Below are 21,064 nucleotides of genomic sequence, written 5' to 3'. Positions count from 1 at the left end.
TTTTAGAGAATATAACAACACCGCTAAGTTCATCCATCATATCATCAAGTCTAAGGATGGGATGACGCTACCGAATAGTGATGTTGTTAATAGCCCTACAGTCAATGCACATTCTCCATGTACCATCTTTCTTAGGGACAAGGATAACAGGGACAACACAAGGGCTAAGACTTTCTCGCGCATACCCTTTATCTAGTAGCTCCTGCACCTGTCGCTGAATCTCCTTGGTTTGTTCGGGGTCAGTCCGCTATGATGGTCGGTTAGGAAGGGAAACTCCTGGGATGAGGTTGATCTGATGTTCAATCCCACGAATTGGAGGTAGACCAGCGGGTATCTCCTCCGGAAACACATCTTCAAAATCCTGCAACACACTAGAAATACCACTAGGAAGAGGAGTTAAGTCATTAGTAGAGAGCATTGCATCCTTGTATAGAAGTACAAAATGCACCATTTTGGGGTTATCTCTCACTTCCTTCATCTCAGATTTAGTGGCTATCATAACTAACTTATGCTTCTCACTCTTCCTCTTTCCATTCAAGCTTGTTTTGTGGCCCTCACTCACCGACTTGTGGATGACAGTCACCTTCCTCTTCTCATGTTGATCCTCACTTATCTTCTTTACTTCAATCTTCCTTTGCATGTTTGCTGCTGCTATAATCTGATTTGGTGTCATGGGTAGCAGGTTGATGCCTTTACCTTGACACTTGAAAGCATATGTGTTATCACGACCTTCATGTAGAACACCCCTATCAAATTGCCATGGCCGCCCCAATAGCAAGTGACAAATAGTCATAGGCACAACATCGCAATCAACAGTATCAGTGTAATCATGTATGCTGAAAATAACTCTAACCAAGTACTGCACCTTCACATCACCACAATCGCTAAACCATTGCACATGGTAGGCGTGAGGATGCTTCATCAGGGTCAGGCCAAGCTTCTCACACATTTCCATGCTAGCAAGGTTTTGGCAGCTACCACCATGAATTATCAACTTAATTAGCTTGTCATTCACTTTAGCTTGGGTCTGGAATAGGTTGAATCGTTGCGCCTGTTCTTCATGATTGATCTGAACACTTAGTGTTTTGGTGACCACAATGGTGTGACCAGCCTCAAAAGGATATGCCTTGTACTCCTCTGCATTCTCCTCTTCGGTGTCATCAAGCTTTCCACGCTCAGTTTTAGACTAAATCTCATCTTCACTAGCTGATTCGTATTCACCCTCCTTGGTGACAAGCATTGCACGATTATTTGGACATTCCTTGACAACATGGCCACGCCCTAAACACTTGAAACACTGGATAGAACTACTCTTGGATGTAGATCCCAGGGACGAGGCAGTAGATGATATTGGTTTTGGCGTCTTATTCTCACTAGATGAGGGTGCTGATTTTGCAAAATATCCAGAACGAGGAAAAGAATTGCTGCTCGGGCTGGGTGAATAGGTACCTTGTCCCAAACTGAATTTTACAGTTTTTGAGGATCCTGGTGGCACCCTTAAACTGAATGTTGATGCCTTTGTTGGTCTAGCATCGTCTTGCAATTGCCTCTCTGCCTTTTGTGCTATGTGCACTAGCTCCACTACATTGTTATAGGTCTGAAATTCCACAACACGCTTAATTGTCTTATTAAGACCAAACACAAAACGCAACATGGATTGCTCTTCATCTTCATGCACACGTGCTCTAATCATTGCTTGCTCCATCTCCTTATAGTATTCTTCCACCAAACGGTTTCCTTGTCTCAAGTTCTGCAGCTTGTCAAAAAGGTCTCATTTGTAATGCTTAGGAACAAACCATGCTTTCATTTCTCTTTTCATTTCTTCCCATTATAACACTGGAAGCTCCCTATTCTCCTCATGCTGATTCTAAACTTGTTCCCACCAGATGAGAGCATATCCATCAAACTCCAATGATGCCATGGATAACTTCTTCTCCTCTGAATAATTGTGCATGTGAAATATCTTTTCAACCTTTAATTCCCAGGTGAGATATGCATCAGGGTTGGAAGTGCCTTCAAACTTGGGGATGCTGAACGTGAGTTTGCCAAATCTCTCCTCATTGGGCTGATTGTTGCTGTTGTGGCCGCCACGAGGATAGTAATCATTGTGTTGCAACACAAAAGGTTCAGGCTGAGCTACTCCATGTGCAGCGGCACCTCCACGTCCATGGCCTCTTCCTTGTCCATGAGCAGCACCATTGCCGCCTCCACCATGCCCTTGCCCAAGTGGGCGAGCAGCATAGACAGCAACTTGGTCACACCTTTTTTGTGCTTCCCGTTGCACACGAGCAACAGCTTCCTCATCAGTCTAATCAAGCTCTTCTCCTTGCAGACTTGTATCACCTTGATTGGCAGCGGATCCTTCTACCCTCAATGCCTTGACAACATCTTCAATAATTTCAGCGCAGAGATTGTTCATATTCTCATTGAGCTGATTGTTGAATTCTTCTACCAACTATTTAAGTTGAGTTTGTGTGATATAACTTGGTGTAACCTCTAGTTGGCCTACCATGGTTAGTGAAGAAAATATCCAAATTTACAAAATCTTTTTAGGAAAGATGTAAAAGGCTCCTTGCTCTAGCTTACCAACTAAAGTCTTATGCATCCTTACAGAGTTGCAACTGCATGCTCTCTAGTGGTAGTAAACAAGAATACATGATAGATCAAGCGAATTTAACATCAAGGTGCTGCTAAAACAAAGGCTTATTTGTGGAGCTTGGAGAGGTATTCTCGTCCTATGTAATCTGAAACACTAGTTATTGCAAGGCTAGGTAATAATTCAATGAATGCAAAGCCTAGTTGTCAATCCAGATATATGTGAAGTTTTGGGAACAACTCAACACGCAATGATAATGAGACTTGTGCAACCAAGGAAAAGAGCCATTCACAAACTAAAAATTTATAATAAAGATCTTATTACACAAGTTTAGGATCAAGGATACCGACTAGAGGGGGGTGAATAGGCGATTTTAAAAACTAATTGCTAAGCGATCAAGAAAACTTGCGAAAACAAACTAAGGATCACTAGAGCAATATGAAAGACAACTAAGAGCTATGCTGAGATTTACAAACCTAGGGTGACATGCAACAATTTATAATCTAGGAAGATAAATTGCTTGATGTAAATTGCATGAAAGTAAATTTCTCAACAATAAAGTAAATAGCTCAAAGATAACACAAGAGATTTTTCACGTGGTATCGGTGATTTGGCGATCACCCCTAATCCACGTTGAGGTGAGTTCAAGCTTCAATCCACTTGTCTATGAAGTATTCAATTCTCACATGAGAAAGCTCATACCGAGCAACTTGACCTTAAGCCGGAATTGAACAAGAACTACTCAATACCTCGATTCCACTAGCTAAGCACTTAAGGAAGATTGTGGCAAAGCATGCTCAAGCCTCTCACAATCACCACTGCAGCTCCTTCACAATATTCCTTGAAGGGCTCGATAGTGCCACAACCTCCAAGCAATCTAGGAGGCGGCAACCACCATGAGTAATAAGCCGATGATGCTTGCTTGAAGGATCACTAGTGCCTAATTGCTCAAACTCTTGGAATTATGCACTAGATGCTCTCAACCTCTCAAAGATGCAATCACTAAGCCAAGAGAGAGAGAGAGAGAGAGAGAGAGAAGGGCAAGAGCTCAAAGTATTGTATTTAAGTGCTAGAGAACAAAAGCCAACTCATGGAACCAGCCAAGCCCTTATTTATAGCCCTCAACACAAAAACTGACCATTACTGTGGTTCTGACACTTCTGCGCAAGTGGAGGTCAGTTCGCAGCACAAATGGCGATCGGACTGCCCCCGTACAACGGCTACAGACAATAGTCGAATTTAATTTGGACACAGGATAGCGGTCAAACCGCCAACCTTCTTGGTCGGCGCCAACCCAAAAACCTTATGTTCGCGCACGGTTGCATCGGCAAGACACCGACGGTCAAACCATCACAACCTTGGCGGTCAGACCGGCCGACCCCGCGATCAGAACATCCACCAAGCAGAAGCTTTCTGGAGCCTCTATTCCTCGGCGGTTAGACCGTGACACAAACCAGTCAAACCGAGCAAGAAGTCTGAACAAAATCCACCAAAGCTATATACAGCGGTCAGACTGCCCGAATGGTCGGTCAGACCGCCACTCTTAAGATAGAACAGGACTGCCCTGACTCATATACAGCGGTCAGACCGCCTCATAGGCCGGTCAGACCGCCAACACTCAGAAACTCCCAAAGGCAGTCTTTTCTTCGGATTCTCTCAAACTATATTTTTCAACTCTATATGAAATGCAAGTTTGAGCAAATTTGGCACTATAGAAGCCTTAAGTAAACACACATTAACCCCTCTTAATAGTACGATATTTATCCTATAAATCCGGTCAATTTTCTTCTCTAAACACCTTTGACCCGCAAAATAAAATGCCCTATAATATACCTTTGCCTTGAGCTAGCCTTTTTCATGCTTTCCACTCATACATCTTCTAACTCCGCAACATATTTGTAACTAACATTTTCATAATTCAACCAAACAAGTTAGTCTACAAAGATATATTGTCATTAATTACCAAAACACGAATTAGGGACCTAGATGCTTTCAATAAGTGCAGGGAGGGACGCTGGCTAATTGCTCAAAGTTTTAGGCAGGCTTGTTGATGTGCACAAAAGAATATAACTCAACTAGAGCAGGTGTGACAAACTAAAATTGCAATACTGATCACAACACCTTTGTTTTCTTTCTCCTTTTTTTGTCAACTCTACTTTTCTTTTCTTTTTCTTTTTTTACTTTTGCTACTGTGACCAGCACACAGATGTAGATATGTAGTTTTGCTGCTCAAAATAACACAAGTGCAAGGTCCTAAAGCAATAAACCTATAGCTAGTCCCAAATAGGTTAAAAGTTTTCACAAAGGAAGGAAAAGGGGTTCACTGGGACTGCAAACATGGATTTCATACTTCTGAAAGTTGCAAAATGCAGACTATGAACCTTGTCGGGGCTAAAGCTGACAGAAGGAAGCTGAATTTGGAATTGAGCTCAACAGATATTTTGTAGTATGTGTTGCAAGCTTTCCAACAAGCATTTAAAAACTCAAATCTGACTTCGTTTGCAAACGTTAAATTGATATTCGTCATTGCTGCAGAAATCTGAGATCTGAGGGTTAGACTCAGGAGAGAAATCCAACCCAACCAAGAACACAAGAACCAAAGAGGAAACATATCAGGGGTGGAAAAGAGAAAGGGAAAATAATCTGTTACAACATAACAAAGGGAAATGCCAAAGAACTCTAAGATTCAGCAACCAAACTCAATCTATTGGACAAAAACCTAACAAAGCTCACCATAGCTCCAGATTTAGCTATGGTTTGGTAGCAATTTTTTTTTTTTGGGATTTTAGGGTATGGGATAAGAAAGTAAAACAAGTGACTAAGGTAAATGATCCTACCGAGTGAACTAGGCTCTAATACTAGATGATGCGGGAAGGTTTGCCCAATCTTCTCGTCATAGGATCGTGTGGGATAACTTGACCTGTGCAACCTAACAAACCGATGTCACCAATCATTGCTTGAGCAACAACCTATGACAAATGAATTTGCCTAACCATACGATTTGATCTTTGTCTACTTGACCAGTGGAAGTAGATGCTGTTGCAGCTGCAAATCCAAAAGAATACACAAGAACAACAGCTAAAACTAGTAAATCTCTCAATCTCCAAGGGGGTGGCTGCTGCACACTCAAACCTTAGAGACAAGAAATGGGGGCTATTGGTTTAAATTCGTGGTGAACCCTAGAAGGGAGGTTACATATGGGTATATATAGTGAGAGCAACCCTTACCCTAGTTCTACATGGGCTGGATTTGGCCCAACAATAAAAACAATAGACTATGTGCAGTTTGCTTCATAATAGGCTGAAAGACTCTAATTATTTTTAGACTTAACATACAAACCAACCAAAATAGTGTGGTTCAAAAGATGTCATGTAGGACCAATTTGCCTTGTCTTGTCGGGTTCTAGAGTAGTCAAAGGCGAAGCCCGACTTGTCGAGGAACTCACCAGCATTGCTCGGCCTGACTGGTCGAGGAGGTGATCGGAGTGGTCAAGGAGGTGGTCGTGTCCATGGTAGCTGTGAGGACCCGTCCAACCAGTATTCAAATTAATCATCAGTCGGATCATTATTCATAATCCAACCTCGACGATTAACCCGAATACCATTCCAGCAGTCCCGGCACGTGTTTTGTGCCCAAGGATCGAAACACATGCCTCCAACATAGTGCATCACAACATAGCTTAATAAAGAGCTAGTAATAAACATTTATATTACAAATATTAAGCATACAACAAGTTATCACAATTTACAGCAAAAGAGAGCTAGGAGGAGACTAAAACCTGCTCAACTCCTAATTAGCAAAAGAACTAAGCAGCGGAAGACTAAAAGCTATACAACAAAAGGATATAGTGCCACATGCCCTTAGGCTCCATACCAAAACACTGAGTTTCGGAGTAGAGTGTGCTACTCCTGCCCACCACCCTGATCGGCAGGCACAAAGTAGTCAAACACTGTCTCTTCCTCAACGATAGGAGTACCTGAAAGCGGAGGCATGAGTACGAAGGTACTCGCAAGACTTAAACCATATAAAGCACATATACATAGCTCGACTCCAAGGATTATGCATTGATCATTAGCAAGGATGAACCACAGGTTAAGTAAAACATATGCACTAAGCATCCTAGACATATGTGTGAGCGACTGAAACTTTACCAAGCACATGAAAACTACCCTGCACCTAACAACTGAAACATGTAACTGTAACAACATGTATATCAATAAGTAACAAGTGCCACATCACCATCTCCCACATACCAAACCACAAACCATACTCGAAACTCTACGACCGAGTGCAAATGAAACGATAGCATGCTCATGACCGAGAGCGCGACAGTTTGAACTATTTATACACCCTACAGGGGGATACTCCTGGACCCACAAGACACGAGGACCATACGGCTTGTGCCACCCGCTAAAGTGCACACAAGGGGGTACCCATGACAACCTTTCCCAACTAGCCCCAACCGTGTGCGACATGCAACGCTCGGCGTGGCGGTACCAGAACTACTCCCGGAGCAAACTAGTACCGCTTACAAGCCCGCCCGCTCACACCGTCGTTGTTCAGGCCCCACAAAGCCACAACTGCGAAGGTATTCGGCTTGCCTTACCATTAGATCGGCATGTGGTGAGTAAGGTAAGTGTTAAAGCCAACTACCCCGACGATCGGCCTTAAACGATACAAGCGGTCTACGGTGTCCGATCTTCCTCTACCGGCCTACCCAGGGGAACTCCACATCCGGGTAGGACAAAACACCATCCTAGCACCGCCCACATCTCGTCTCATACTCACCACTCATACAACCATCCCAACCTCAACAAGTGTGCGTAACCATAAGAAGGTACTATGCTCGCGAACAACGGGATGAGCCGTCGTTCGACTTCTACCGAATGACCTAAGCATGGCTAAGCATATAAGTCGAACTCGTGTCTAAACATTGACAACACCTCATGGCTACAATGAATCTAAATACACAAGTATTCGAAGTAGAAGAATGCAATCAGCATAGGTCCCATTGGTACCCGATACTGACTCACTAAACATGATACATACATAAGCATAATTTATCAATTTTAGACTTATCTAATTACACAAGAGGGATCAATATGCTTAGTTGCTTACCTTGCTGTTCAGGTGGATCTCCTTCGCTCTCCTGGAAAATCGGCTCGACATTCTCTAAAAAGAATAACGTGTGCAATGCCATGAGTATGGATAAAATGCAACAATGCATGTCATATGATGCGTAAAACATGTTAAAAGTGCAAACATACGAATTAGAACAAAATTGGGACTCAAACCCATTTGAAAAGTTACTGAAAGTGCGGAACCTCTGGAGAAATCTCTGGAACCTCCGGACATATGCGGACTATCCGCAAAATTTTACGGAACATCCGTACATTTGCGTAACTCAGGCGAACTCCGGACTATCCGGAGAATTCTCCAGATACTCCGGACATGTGCGGACCCTCCGAACTTTGTCTGGACACTCCGGACATTGACAGGAAATGTGTTTTCACCGATTCGTTGATCGATTCAATTTGAACACTAGACACACTTTACCTAAACATAGTCATACACTATATAAGGGGTTTAGATCCAATTAATAATGCAATGTTAAAGATTGAAACCATTTCAATGACTCATTAAACCTTAGCACGTATTTCATTAACCAACGGAATTCATACACTCATCTCATAGCTCATAGTATTTTTAATGTGTAGAGCATGTAAATACAAGTCTAACAAAAGTGGTTTTATAATTTTAGAACATGGCAACAACTAACTGTGACCTAAACAAGCTGAAACACATTTATTTAACTCACTAATTCTCAAAAATATTTTCTGGAGTTCCAACATTTTTAACATGTAGTTTATACTCATACGAAGCTAATGCAACTAGTCTCACGTCATTTAGAGTTCGGATGAATTAATTATGAATTTTACAAGACTCAATGCGCCTGATGAATAGTAAATGCGGACCCTCAGGACTTTTCTGCGGAACCTCCGCACTTTTGCGGACTATCCGCGCTTTTCTACGGAGGTTCCGGACTGCAAAACCTTCGGACAATTTTCCGGAGGTTCCGGACTTTCCAGAACTGCTCCTATATAAGGGGAAACTTGCCAAATCGATTTGCGATCTTTTCCACTCTAAATGGGGATATGTTTGGGAGAGTTTAGAGAGTCTAGAACTCACTCATCAACCTAGCAACTCGATTCCTAACTCAATTTCATCAAAATCCCCATTTTTGTCCAAAACATCAAGAACTCATGAACTTTGCTAAAACTCAAAATCGGCCAACCAAATCACGAATTCTTGTTATGAGAAGCCTAAGGGACTTACCCACAGAGCTTGTGAAGGTTGGTGACCACAGGGAAATGGAGGAAACGCTCGGGAGACGATGAATTCCGGTGTTCTTCATGTTTCGACCTAGAACACCAAAAGACACTAAAATCGGTTCGAATCCTTCGGAAAAACGAAAATGAATTGGATGGATGAGTAGCTTATGAGCTCTAGAATGCAATGGTACCACATGCATACCTTCAATCCCTCTCTTGAGCTCGGATTTTGGAAGAAAATGGAGAGAGGGAGTAAGAGCTTGAGTTTGGAAGGGGAGAGGAGCAACAGCAGTTCCTGCTGCACGGTGGGAGTGAGGGAGAGTGAGGAGGAGAGAGAGTGGGCAGGTGGGGGCTGCCACTTTAGTGGTTGGAGAGTGGGTGAGGTGTGGGGCCCACGTGTTAGAGAAATGAGTTCATTTTCGCTGCGAAATCAATTCTTTTCTCTACCGGATTTCTTTATCTCATACAAATGATTTCAAACGAATTGCATTAATATTTTGAATTATAATTATGTAAAATTAAACATAATACTTAAAAAAATATACTTATGCTTAATTGCATGATTAAGAATTTGGGACGTGACAGTAACGATGTCCTCATTAAATACAAAACCAAGCAGTTTTGGACAGTAGCATCACCATACCTGTCCAGCTCATCCTTTTTCTCCCATGTGACATGTGATTCAAACCTAAGAACAAACAATGTATTCCCATTATGTAGTAAATAATTCTCACTAAAAGTATAATTGCAATCATTAAAGAATATAGTCACCTCTTGTTGCATTTGTTTCCATCAAACTCTTGTCATAGGATCTTTATGTGAAGTATTGACATCAACAATGTGAGATGAACTTGTAGCGTCAGCTAAATCTGCCCCGTGACAAAAAAATGAGCGCTATTGGAGATGTGTTCATCACATTGCCTCATGGAGACCTAAAATGACGGACATACAGTTACGTGATACTTAGATAAATATATTTCCAGGGCAAAAGGGAATGACACAAGTGCAATAAGAGTCAACTTTTTTTAGAGGAAAAAGATGAGCTGGCTTTTCTTTGAGAGCTAATGGCCCACGGGCTCTCGTGTTGGGCCTTCACAGCGGCGCGAGGTCAGCATAATCTGGACCCAACGTGCCACGCATTACCCGGCCGAAGAAAAAAAAAGAAAAAGAAAGAGCGTTCATGTCATCCAAAGGTCTTTTATTGACCATCAGATTGTTATCGGGTGGCTAAAATGTTCTATGAGTGGAGTTGCCCTGTGTTGCGCCTGAGCCCCGCTCCTCCCTCCCGGCCCCGGTGACCACACCTCTCCCCTCCCCCCCCCCCCGGCCTAACCCCATCCCGCCCGACGCCGCCGCCGCCGCCGCCGGCGACGTCCCGCTGCACGTCCGGTTCCTCTCCCTCCTCAAACCCTCTTCCAAGGCCATCTACCACAGTCACCACCTCCTCCCCCCAAAACTCCGCCGTACCTTGTTCCTCAATTCCCAAGTACGTTTGTGTTCTCTTGAGCATCCATACCCCTCAATCGTCGGCCGTGCGTCGTCGCTGCTCTCCTCCCTGCGGAAATAGGGTTTTGCAGTACTCCTTCCCTCCACACAAGTAGAGTGCGTCCGATCGCCAGTTGAAACCGGCTTGGTGGGGATTGCGCGATGGAGGGACACTGCGAGGCTGCAGCATCGGCGGCAATGGAGGTGGAGGCTGAGGCCAGCCCGTTAGCGGGGGTCTCCTCCTCCCCCTCGCTGTCCAATTCCACGTCCCCAAACCCTGACAGCAACATCTCCTCGAGGCGGCTGGGCCTCAAAAACAGCATCCAGACCAACTTCGGCGACGACTACGTCTTCCAGATCGCTTCTTGGTAAGTGCTCTGCGCTCCCACTAATTCATTTTAAACAGCAATTTGTACGTTGTTATGAATGGATTATCATGTGGCCCATTTAAGCTTGCACTTAGAATTAGAATCGCCCAATTTTGTACATAATTTGTATATCTCACTCTGTTCTTAGAATATGATATTATTATTATTTTTTGTTCCCGATGTTCATAGTTGTGACTTGACTTTAGATGTATGCTTGTCTGTTAATCAGTGCCCTTGTGTTCTCATAAATTATAACCATATTGTTATCTTTCCATAATCATCCTTTGCTATTTTCATGTTTTGTAACGTAGTTGATATTATCTATGATTCTAGTACTCATGCGGTTGTGCCTAAAGCTTATTAGTTTTGATATATATCTGCTAACAAGCCAGGAGATCTCGACGCTCGCAGTTTCCTTGTCAACAAATGCACTTAAGTTCTATTCTCCAGCAACTGGACAATATCTGGGGGAATGTAAAGGACATGAAGGAACAATTCATGAAATCTCCTTCTCAACTCCATCACCACCACAAGTAATCTGTTCTTGTTCTTCTGATGGAACTGTCAGAGCGTGGGATACCAGAAACTTTAAGCAGGTTTTTTTTTCAAATACTTTCTGGTTGTTGAGTATTCTTGTTAGTAATACAATTATTGTTAGTAATACAATTATTGTTAGTAATACAATTTAAGGCTAGCATATTCACATCTACATGTCCTCACAAACAAAATAAAATTCATATTACCCTAGAAACCCTCTGTTGTAGTCTAGCATATTAAACTAGAGGCTAGAATCTTAGAGCGCTGAAATGCTTTCACGATTCCTTTGTGTTTCGGCCAAAAAAATAAAAAAAAAAAAATTATGTTACTGAAAGCTTTAGGGCTAGAACATTGAAATGCAGTCATCAGTCTCGACCAGTGTCAAACCCCTTGGCTCTGTTTTGGGGCCAGCAGTGCTACACTTCGTCATGAATCGTGCCTTCCTCATTGTGCTTAGCCTACACCGCACCCTTTGTTATCCATCACACCTTCCTCATTGTCCCAATTGTCCATCACACCTTCCTCATTGTCCCAATTGTCCATCACACCTTCCTCATTGTCCTCGGCTCTGCTTCTACACCTGACATACCCCATGAGGGAGAGGTTCACTCGACGGCAACGAAGAGGATGTTCCCAATTGTGTTGGGATCTACTTTAGCCTCGTTTTGTTCTTCAGTTCTGGCAATTGGGAATCTTATAGTATTTGCAGGGGAGGATGGGGAGCCATGGAAAGTAATTCGTCGGATGGAGAGGAATTTTTGTTAGGATTTTTATGGAGGTGTAAGAGGGAAGATGTACCATCACTCGCGAAATGAAACTTTATAGTAGTGAATATATCTGTTTTGTTGTCTCTTATGTTCAGTAATTTTTATTTTGTTCCTGTTACCGTAAATATATTGGCCATGTTCTTGTTCACTTCATTTGATCTATCTTTACATTTCTATCCCGTATTGACAATATTCATATTGGAGTAGTGGGATACTTGGGCCTATGATGCACCAATATCGACACGTGTGTCCAGATTTGCCATTCTCCCAAATATGCCGATATGGTGACACGGCTATATATTATTATTATTATTATTATTATGCGTGCGCGCGCGTGCGTGCGTGCGTGCATGTGTGTGTAAATTGTAAGGTGCAAAACTAGAAAAATGTAAAGTTAGAAACTCAAATAGCCAAGTTCAAACAACCAACAGCAAGAAAGTAACAAACACTCCAACATATGAGTTCAACATAAGTTACATTACAAGCTCAAGGTCTAATTTAAATAAAGCACACTAAGATAGTGAGATTGCATGACTCCTAGACTTCCTCAGCCACATCTTGGTGGGCTGGGCCATGTCGCAAAAGTGTCGGTTAATAAAATTCTATATTTTTGAGGTATAATTACCCTATGCTTCATCGATACATGTTAATGACATGTCGGAGCGGTGTCGTTGTCAGACATGGTGTCGGACACCGATACAACACCAAACTGGAGTGTCGGTGTATCATAGCAGTTACTATTTGTTAGGTTGTATACACATACAAAGCTGTCTGAATGCAATTTATTTTGTTTGCTTTGTGAATTCCAAAATTTTTCATGAAAATAACGATATTCAATTTGACTGTTATAAAAATTATTCTACTGCTTGCCCAACAAAAAAGAAAAACCATCATTCTACTACTCAATCAAGTCCTGTTTTTTCTTTTCATGCTTTATTTGATGGAAATTTAGATTGATCTTGATTCTAGTTGATGGAAATTTAGATTGATCTTGATTCTAGTTGATGGAAATTTGAGTATATTTCTTTCAAGTTAGTACCTGCTTTTTTGGCACTAGATAACTCTTGAAGCTATCTTCCCATTAAAAAGAATAATAAAATTAGAGAAGTAAATGGAATATATACCCAATTAGTTTATGTCATTTGTGTAATTGCCTTTGTGACCATCATTAGAATGAATTTATGCAATTTACTGAATGTAGGTGACATAGTTTATTATAACAGTATTAATTATTTTCCGTTTCAACTTTGAAATATTATTGTTGTTGAATATTATTTCTGATCATGATTTTCATTGTCATATAATTTTTCTACTTGATATAATAATCTTAGCATGTTACATGCATTTCTGTTTTTGAGAATTTAGCCACTTTGCATGTATTCAATATGGCACAAATGGTTAGTGTACTGTACAGCTAGTTTTTTTAACCTATTTATACCAGTACATTTATTAGTTTAATTTGTATGTATGTTCTAAATTCAACCATTCACCGTTCTCTGAATGTTTTCCCAGATATCTTTGCTAAGAGGAGGTGCCTCACAAGAAATGTTTAGCTTCTCGTTTGGTGGATCAAGTGGTAACCTAATCGCCGCTGGTTCTAATGCCCAGGTAACCGAATAATGTTCTTTCACTGGCTAGAGGATATATACCAGCTCAGGTTTTTCTTATATTCATCCTAAACCTGCACTGTACTTCTGAAACTATTATTGCAAAAAATGATGTAATAATTTTTACAAAAACCTAAAAAATATTGCAGATGTACTTCTCAAACTCCTCTTGTTTATAAAATTTCATGTTCAGATTGATTCCACATTGAGGGTAACCGAAATGAGAATTTTTAACAAATGATGAATAATAGAAATGAAAGGGGGGAGAAGGGAAAGACAAATGTAGCTGCACAGCAAACTTAATTTCTTCTTCTTCTTATTGTTATTGTTGTTGTTGCTGTTGCTGTTGTTATTATAATAATAATTGGACTTCAAATTCCAAAGGTTGATGCAACATGCAGCAGACTTCATCTGGGAAACTTTTCATTTGTTATTTTTATGATGTTCCATGTACAAACAAAAAAATTCTGCATATATGCACCAAATGGTGCTTTGCACTATATATTGAGTCAATCCTGTTTGCACATCTTTCTTGAGCAAAATTTAGAAATATTTTTGGTTTTATGATAAGTGTGGCAGTAGTTTTTCTTTTTCCTTTCCTCTAATGTCAATAAATAATTAATGTGATCATTTTTTTCTGGAAGAGTTAATCATGGGTCACTGATGGCTTCCATTAAGATTGGTGAGTCCTACGTATAAAATCTTGTATCTGGTTACTCTATAATTATCACAACAGGTGTTAATCAACATCTATGTGGAGTTTGTCCCGAATTCTCTCCATGTGCAATATAAGTTGGGCTCTTGGGTTCTCATACCTAGTAATGCTTTTTTTGCTGTGAGGATCATATTCCCATGCTGCTAGCCTTAAGTGATTTAAATACAGGATGTCATGAGTTTTCAAAAGTAAAGTGTCATGGTAGTAATCTAGAAGACTCCTTAATTAAGATCACAAGCTTCTGCAATCTTCAGCTTACAAACATATCCAATATTTGTTTATGTGATCTGGTGTATCATATGATGTGTTATGGGCAATGGGCTTGTGCGGAATGCAGCTGCAGTTAACAAGAGCAGCTGTATGCCCAGGAATCAGCTGGTAGCATGCACACATGGTAAAGTGTGCGTGCTAGTTGACATGGTTAGCTGAATGTTAGTTGCCATGGTTGTTTGGTCAACTGCATGTTAGTTGATCTATCCATTGTTTTTAAGCATTTTTTGCTAGGGATGCCTCTATTTAAAGAGCATGTTATTTCCTCGAGAGACAAAAAAAAAAAAGATAATAAATAAATCAAGTTCCCATGACTCGGCAAGGTAGAACCTCCTACCGCAGCCAAGAGGGACAAGCCTTGGTGGCGATGAGGCTACCAACGTCATCATCTCCCACTACCTCAAGTCTTTGTCATCCCACCTCTCTCCGACTTATGCATACTCAATTGAAGCCAGTCATAGCATAATTGCATGAACCATTTTTGCCAATCAGCTTATATTTTGCACATATGGGACCTAGCTTTCTATAGTTGTGTCTAGGAATTCCCCATATCTCTGTGATCTTTCCGTCCTCTAGCGACTTCTGTATTCCTCTCTCCCTGTGTTCTTATCAAGCTTCTTGAAGTGCACTGACATGGGGTCTCTTTCCTTCAGGGAGAACAGAAGACATTTTCATGATGTGATACTTTCATTAATACTATTACTCATTCTGATCATTTAATCAGTTAATTGTAGGTACTATTGTGGGATTGGAGAAATTCAAAACAAGTTGCATGCTTAGAGGAATCCCACATGGATGACGTGACACAAGTATGTATTACTCTATTTCAACTAAATCTATTTGCATTTTTTCATTGTAAATGATTTGTGGGAATTTCTCTCTAACCAAAGAATTGTGGCCATCTTGGTTCTCTTTCTTCTCATCCAAAGCTCCATGGCAGTAACTTTGTATATCTATTTGTATTAAAAAATGCTGTTTCTGAGGATGTTTTTAGTTCATCCTAAGAACTGTTGGAAAGATTGTCAGGATCCTGATACATATATTAGAATCCTACGATCTTAAGATCCCATGGAGCAGGCATGACATGAATCGCTCTGTGGATCTTAATTTTATAGAAATATGATCCTAGGCAGGATCAAGTAGGATCCCATAGGGTCGGTAGGATCATGATTCTGACGACTTAATAAAAAGCTGCACATATAAACTTTTCTTTGTAGAGGATGACACAGATTTGGCAAAAGCTTGACTTCAGGTTAATTTATTTGTATGAAGATTTAACAAATAATATTGATGCCAGCGTTGCCCCTTGAGACTTTTTGTTTGAATTCATGTGTGCTTGTGCTGTTGTTCTCTAATGATTGTCTTTGTTTAGAAACAATTGATCAAGTGAATACTGACACAATCTGGTTTCTTTAAAGGCATTCTGACTGTTACAAGAATGTATAAGTTGTTAAAATCCTAGTATATCTTTTGTTGTTTCCTTAGCTTGTTGATGATATTGCTGTCCTGAACAATATGTTACTGATGATCTCCTCAGTAGACTTAGATTCAAGCTGTCATGCAAATCTATTTTCATCTTAGAGCCCTGGACTGGCCACAACCTAGTGTAGGCCTTTTATCACTTCTTGACTGACTAGTTGGAAATAGAGAGCTGTCAATGATTGTGTCAAATTACATTGTACCTTGTTTTAGGCCTACTTCCCTCGCTATTTTCCGGAAAACACACCGCTTCACTTCTAAACTGTTTGTTCACTCTTCACCCTCCAGCAATGTAAACCAGAGTCAGTTACCCCCTTGATTTGGTTTTACTGACAGTTTTGTGGCACATGAACTGGTTTTGGTTTTGTACTGACATGGCATCTCAGTCAGCATCATATATTTAGGTCAGCAAATAAAAAAAACGATTACCTGCCTTTTAGTTTCTTTTGATACCCCCATCTCACTGCTGGGGATCTCTCCACCTTCCCAGCACGCACTACTGCACCAGTGCAACACTCCTGCCCAACTCCACCAGAACTACCTGGGGGCTGACCTTAGAGCACATACAACTCGCCACACCTATAGCGAGTTGGTCGCATCACTGGATGCCATCGAGGCAGAGTAGCTTGACCATAAGTGCCTCTTGTAGCCGTGTGTAGTCGCTCTTGTGCCACGGATGGTGTCCAGTCTCTTTTGCCCCCCTGTTTGTGCCACCATCCATGAAGAGCACACCTGGCAGGCTATTGAGAATAGCTTGCTGTCGTGTATGTCTTTCCATAAGAGTTGTCAAATTTTCCAAACAAAGGATTCTGCAAGGAGCAAAGGAACAGCCTTTTTTGCTTATTGAACCAAGGATGTAAGGAGCAAAAATCTGAAGGGGCAAAAAGGTTGAGTGGAAGTGAAGTTGTTCTGTGAACCAAATATGCTGCAGAGAACAAAAGTTGAGCACCAAAATTCAGGGGAACAGGTAGAACTAAGGATTCTAAATGAGCAAAATATTCAGTGGTATCCAAAGGAGAAGAACCATCTTTTTAGCTTCCTATGCCTTTCCTTTACAGATCTGTATCAAAGAGGTGAACAGTTGTGAACTGTGATAGCCATTGATGAGAGAGATCACCCCTAAAATCTATGGAAGTTATCTTTCCTTAGAGAGAAGAAAAGATAAGAAAGCATGTTGTTAACTTAAAATATCTGAAATCCGAACACAACTACCAGGAAATGAAATTAAGCTGCCCAAGGTGGCAAAGAGGATGAAGTATATAGTACGATACTGGTCTTGGTTTGTCTGATGATGACGCCTTCATCTTTGGCTTCCGCCGAGGTGTAGTGGCCAATGATGGCCCCTAGGGGGCTCCTATTTTATGTTCAACTACCATCCTGTGACCCAGCTGCTGGCGGAATGAAGTGACACAGCAACTCGTTTGGGAAGTGAACAGTTATGAAGTTGAGGGTGTTTTCTGAACTTGGGCAAGACTCGACTTTTGAGGGATGTTAAATGTTATTGTTGCTTATTTTTACAATGTGGTGTCAATAGTCTTTTATTTTTTTCCCACTGCATTGCAAGTATAGGCTACTTTTGCCACTTTAGCTCCAAATATAGAAATACTCCATGCTGTTATTGCATTACTCAAATCCATTTTGCATTCACTCAATTCGGTGCAGGGTATTCCCTTACAACTTCTGGACTGGATGATTATTAGCCTGTGGTGTCCTGATTTATTACTCTTTGTTGGACAGGCCAAATTTGCACCAAATCATCAGAGTAAACTCATTTCTGCAGCAGTTGATGGATTAGTATGTGTCTTTGACACTGATGGCGACATTGACGAGGACAATCATCTGCTATCTGTATGTTGTAGACTCTAGTTCTCTTCCTGTTGTGCCTTAAACACATTGTCATTTTTTAACTTGTCAAAAAGTTAATAGGTGTTACAATCTGCTGTAGTTGTCAAAAAGTTATGTTCCTTGCATTTTTCTGTAGCAATGTTATCATGCTGGTGAACTTATATAGTAGTCCTGTTATTGTTAAGCTACATAATCTATGTACCAGTTAACCTTGTGCATGTTTTTCTAAAAAAAATATTGGTAGCTGTTGCACTATTAGCTGGTTGACAAGTAAAATTGTGCTCAAAATTACTATTATTCAGGTGCGACATACAAGATTATGCTCTTATAGTTTTTTCTGATGATTGATAGCTGATATTTGATTCCTCCTAGGTTATGAATGCGGAAACATCTGTTGCCAAAGTGGGGTTTTTTGGAAATATGTATCAGAAGCTTTGGTGTTTAACCCATATTGAGACATTAAGGTAGCTTCTTTGTGCATGGTTACGTTGTTGCACCAGTTTTATTCAATCATACAATTGGTAACAACATTAGTTTGAAACTTCTACCCTTCGCCTTGATAATCATAAGGCATACTTGTTTCGAAGTTCAAATAATCAAAGTACAAAAGCTTAGACTGTTATGGTGTTTCCGTAAATTCTTGCAGTGTCTGGGACTGGAATGACGGGACTAGAGAGCTGAACGTAGAAGATGCTCGTTCCTTGGTCACCGATAGGTGGAACCTTGACCATGTGAGTATCTGACCAGTGCTGCTCGATTTCATTCTTGTACATTTATGCTATTTAGCCTTGCACGAAGCTTTGATGTATGCTGATTGACAGTTTCATGTATATTATTAGAAATCTATTCTGGTATTAAGATCAATATTAACATTCCACGCTACTTTTCCTCTTGATTCTTTTGGTACGTGGTGTGCAATAAAAAAGGCTTTTGAAATTAGTAAACATCGTTTGATTCTTGAGAGATGAGTCTGGTTGTACTTCTGTAATGTTGGTGATTCATCCTTTAGAATTCTGTTCCTGAGGTAATGCCATTTCTGTAGTTAAACTATCTTGGATTGTCTTGTTTAATCATAAGGCATGTGTCTCGTTTCCATTTCTGTTTCATATAACCCATAAAAGTTACCATTTTGTTCCCTTAAAGAAGGTAATGTATTGTTTGCTTTTTGATGGTTGCCTTTTATACCTTGCCCCAAGGGTACAGTTGGATTTGCTAATAGTTCGTCGAGGAAAATTGGATTTTTGGTTTGTTTAGGTTCGAGCATACTAGTGATGATGGTTATTCTTTTTTCTCAACTTCAATTATTTGTACATTTGGTAGGTTTTGTTCTTTTTTCTCATATTCTCCTGTTTTTTACAAATGGCAGGTTGACTATTTTGTTGATTGTCACTACTCTCTGCCCGATGACCGGCTATGGTTGATTGGCGGCACAACGACTGGGACTTTAGGTTATTTCCCTGTAAGAAACGATCCTGCAGGAGCAATAGGTTCAGCGGAAGCTATCCTAGAAGGAGGCCATACAGGAGTTGTTAGGACCGTGTTTCCAGCTGCAAGCACCCATCGAAGCCTTGGGCAACATATGGGCATCTTTGGATGGACAGGAGGTGAAGATGGTCGTTTATGTTGCTGGCGCTCCAACGAAATCTCAGAGATAAACAAGTCGTGGATCTCTAGTTACCTAGTGTCAAGGCTGCAAAAGAAAACTAAAAGCCGACATCAACCCTACTAGCTGCTAAGATGTCTTGCTTTGTTAACAAATCCATGCGTGATTGATTGTCATTGACAAGGGTAAGCCCTGTATGTGCTGTAAGCATGTTTATCTTAATTCCTCTTAAATTCTAGGTTGTGATATTGCTGTGTTGGCTTTAGCTACTGTTTGAGAATGCCACCATAGTTACAAGTGGTAGGTCTTTATCTAGTTTTGTTTCTCCAACTCATCGTCTAATCTAGCAAATATTATGAAAAAAACAAAGTATTAAAGCTTTTGTGCTCGGGAACTTTATCTGAACTCTGAATTGAGCAAAATGATGCCATGTCCATTTCGACTAGCTCGACAAGTCATTGTGGACTTAAGCGTGGCATTTGGAGTCAACAGAAGATACTTCATCGGATCACATGTTTTCTCTAGTTCAGTTGCAGTTTTCTTCTAGTAAGTGTTTTGAGATTAATTGCATAAAAAATAATTAAAGAACATCTTTTTATTCCAAAATACCCATCGCTGGGATGTTTATCAACAATATAATTATCTATTAGCATAAAATGGTGCGTTAGGATCATAGTTAGGGAATGGATAATGTGCAAACAACATGCTCCAACAATTTGACTAGTTCATCCAAGAGAACTGGATCATAAACTGTCTTCAATAATGAGTGACGTAGTCAGAAATTTGAAGGATCCAGGGCGAACGTTTTACTTATTAGAGGGTGCGATACAATCCGACATCAGCATAACTAAGAACAAGTTCTTTACCTAAAACAAGTGCATAGTCCTAGAGTACAACATTAAATAACTCATAAAAGGTACTCCCCTCTGATTTTAAATATATGACTTTGATAAAAATTCAGTCAAATTTTTAAAACTTCGAGCATCAATAGTTTCTAAAATATTTATTTTAGAAATCTAAACATATAATATTATAAAAGTATTTTTTAAGATAAATCTACACGTGTGATTTTTTTTTTACAAAATAAATATTTTAGAAATTATTGATAGTCAAAGTTTTAAAAGTTTAACCGAATTTTAGAAACTTCCAGATGTTGGTTCCCCTGCCGGACATCGAAGCTTCGTGGTAGTTTGTACGTACGGACATATCGGATACCGTCAAGCATTTCACGTACCGTATTAGTTAGCCAGTTAGCCTACAGGGTGTAATATGATCACCGTTATCCGTTACATTTCTACGAAGGCATTACATGTTCCAATTGGTCACCGAGACCGGCTCTGCTTTCTCCAGCGCCCAGTAGCTTCTATTCCAGCCACTAGAGCACTCTCTGCTTTCTAGCTGTCCACATGATGCAGCACGGCAAGATGCCACGCCTCCGCGCAAAGCAAAGGAACACTAAA

The 21,064-nt window shown here is 40.6% G+C and overlaps 2 protein-coding genes across 2 annotated transcripts; one reads left to right on the top strand and one right to left on the bottom strand.

The window, feature by feature from the left end:
• Nucleotides 1-247: 247 nt before the first annotated feature.
• Nucleotides 248-955, bottom strand: LOC133905969 (uncharacterized). The gene has a single exon (XM_062347789.1). The coding sequence runs from the start codon at nt 953-955 to the stop codon at nt 248-250; it is 708 nt and encodes a 235-aa protein (XP_062203773.1).
• Nucleotides 956-10,242: 9,287 nt separating this feature from the next.
• Nucleotides 10,243-19,934, top strand: LOC133905903 (WD repeat-containing protein GTS1-like). Its single transcript, XM_062347699.1, has 8 exons — nt 10,243-10,781; nt 11,170-11,377; nt 13,598-13,693; nt 15,412-15,486; nt 17,894-18,004; nt 18,374-18,465; nt 18,648-18,732; nt 19,368-19,934. The coding sequence occupies exons 1-8, from the start codon at nt 10,576-10,578 to the stop codon at nt 19,728-19,730; spliced, it is 1,236 nt and encodes a 411-aa protein (XP_062203683.1). The 5' UTR covers nt 10,243-10,575; the 3' UTR covers nt 19,731-19,934.
• The last annotated feature ends 1,130 nt before the right edge of the window (nt 19,935-21,064 follow it).

This window comes from Phragmites australis, chromosome 23 (genome assembly GCF_958298935.1).
Source record: "Phragmites australis chromosome 23, lpPhrAust1.1, whole genome shotgun sequence".
NCBI lineage: Eukaryota > Viridiplantae > Streptophyta > Magnoliopsida > Poales > Poaceae > Phragmites > Phragmites australis.
The sequence above is the reverse complement of the archived record's forward strand: the minus strand, read 5'-3'. Positions and strand labels throughout refer to the sequence as shown.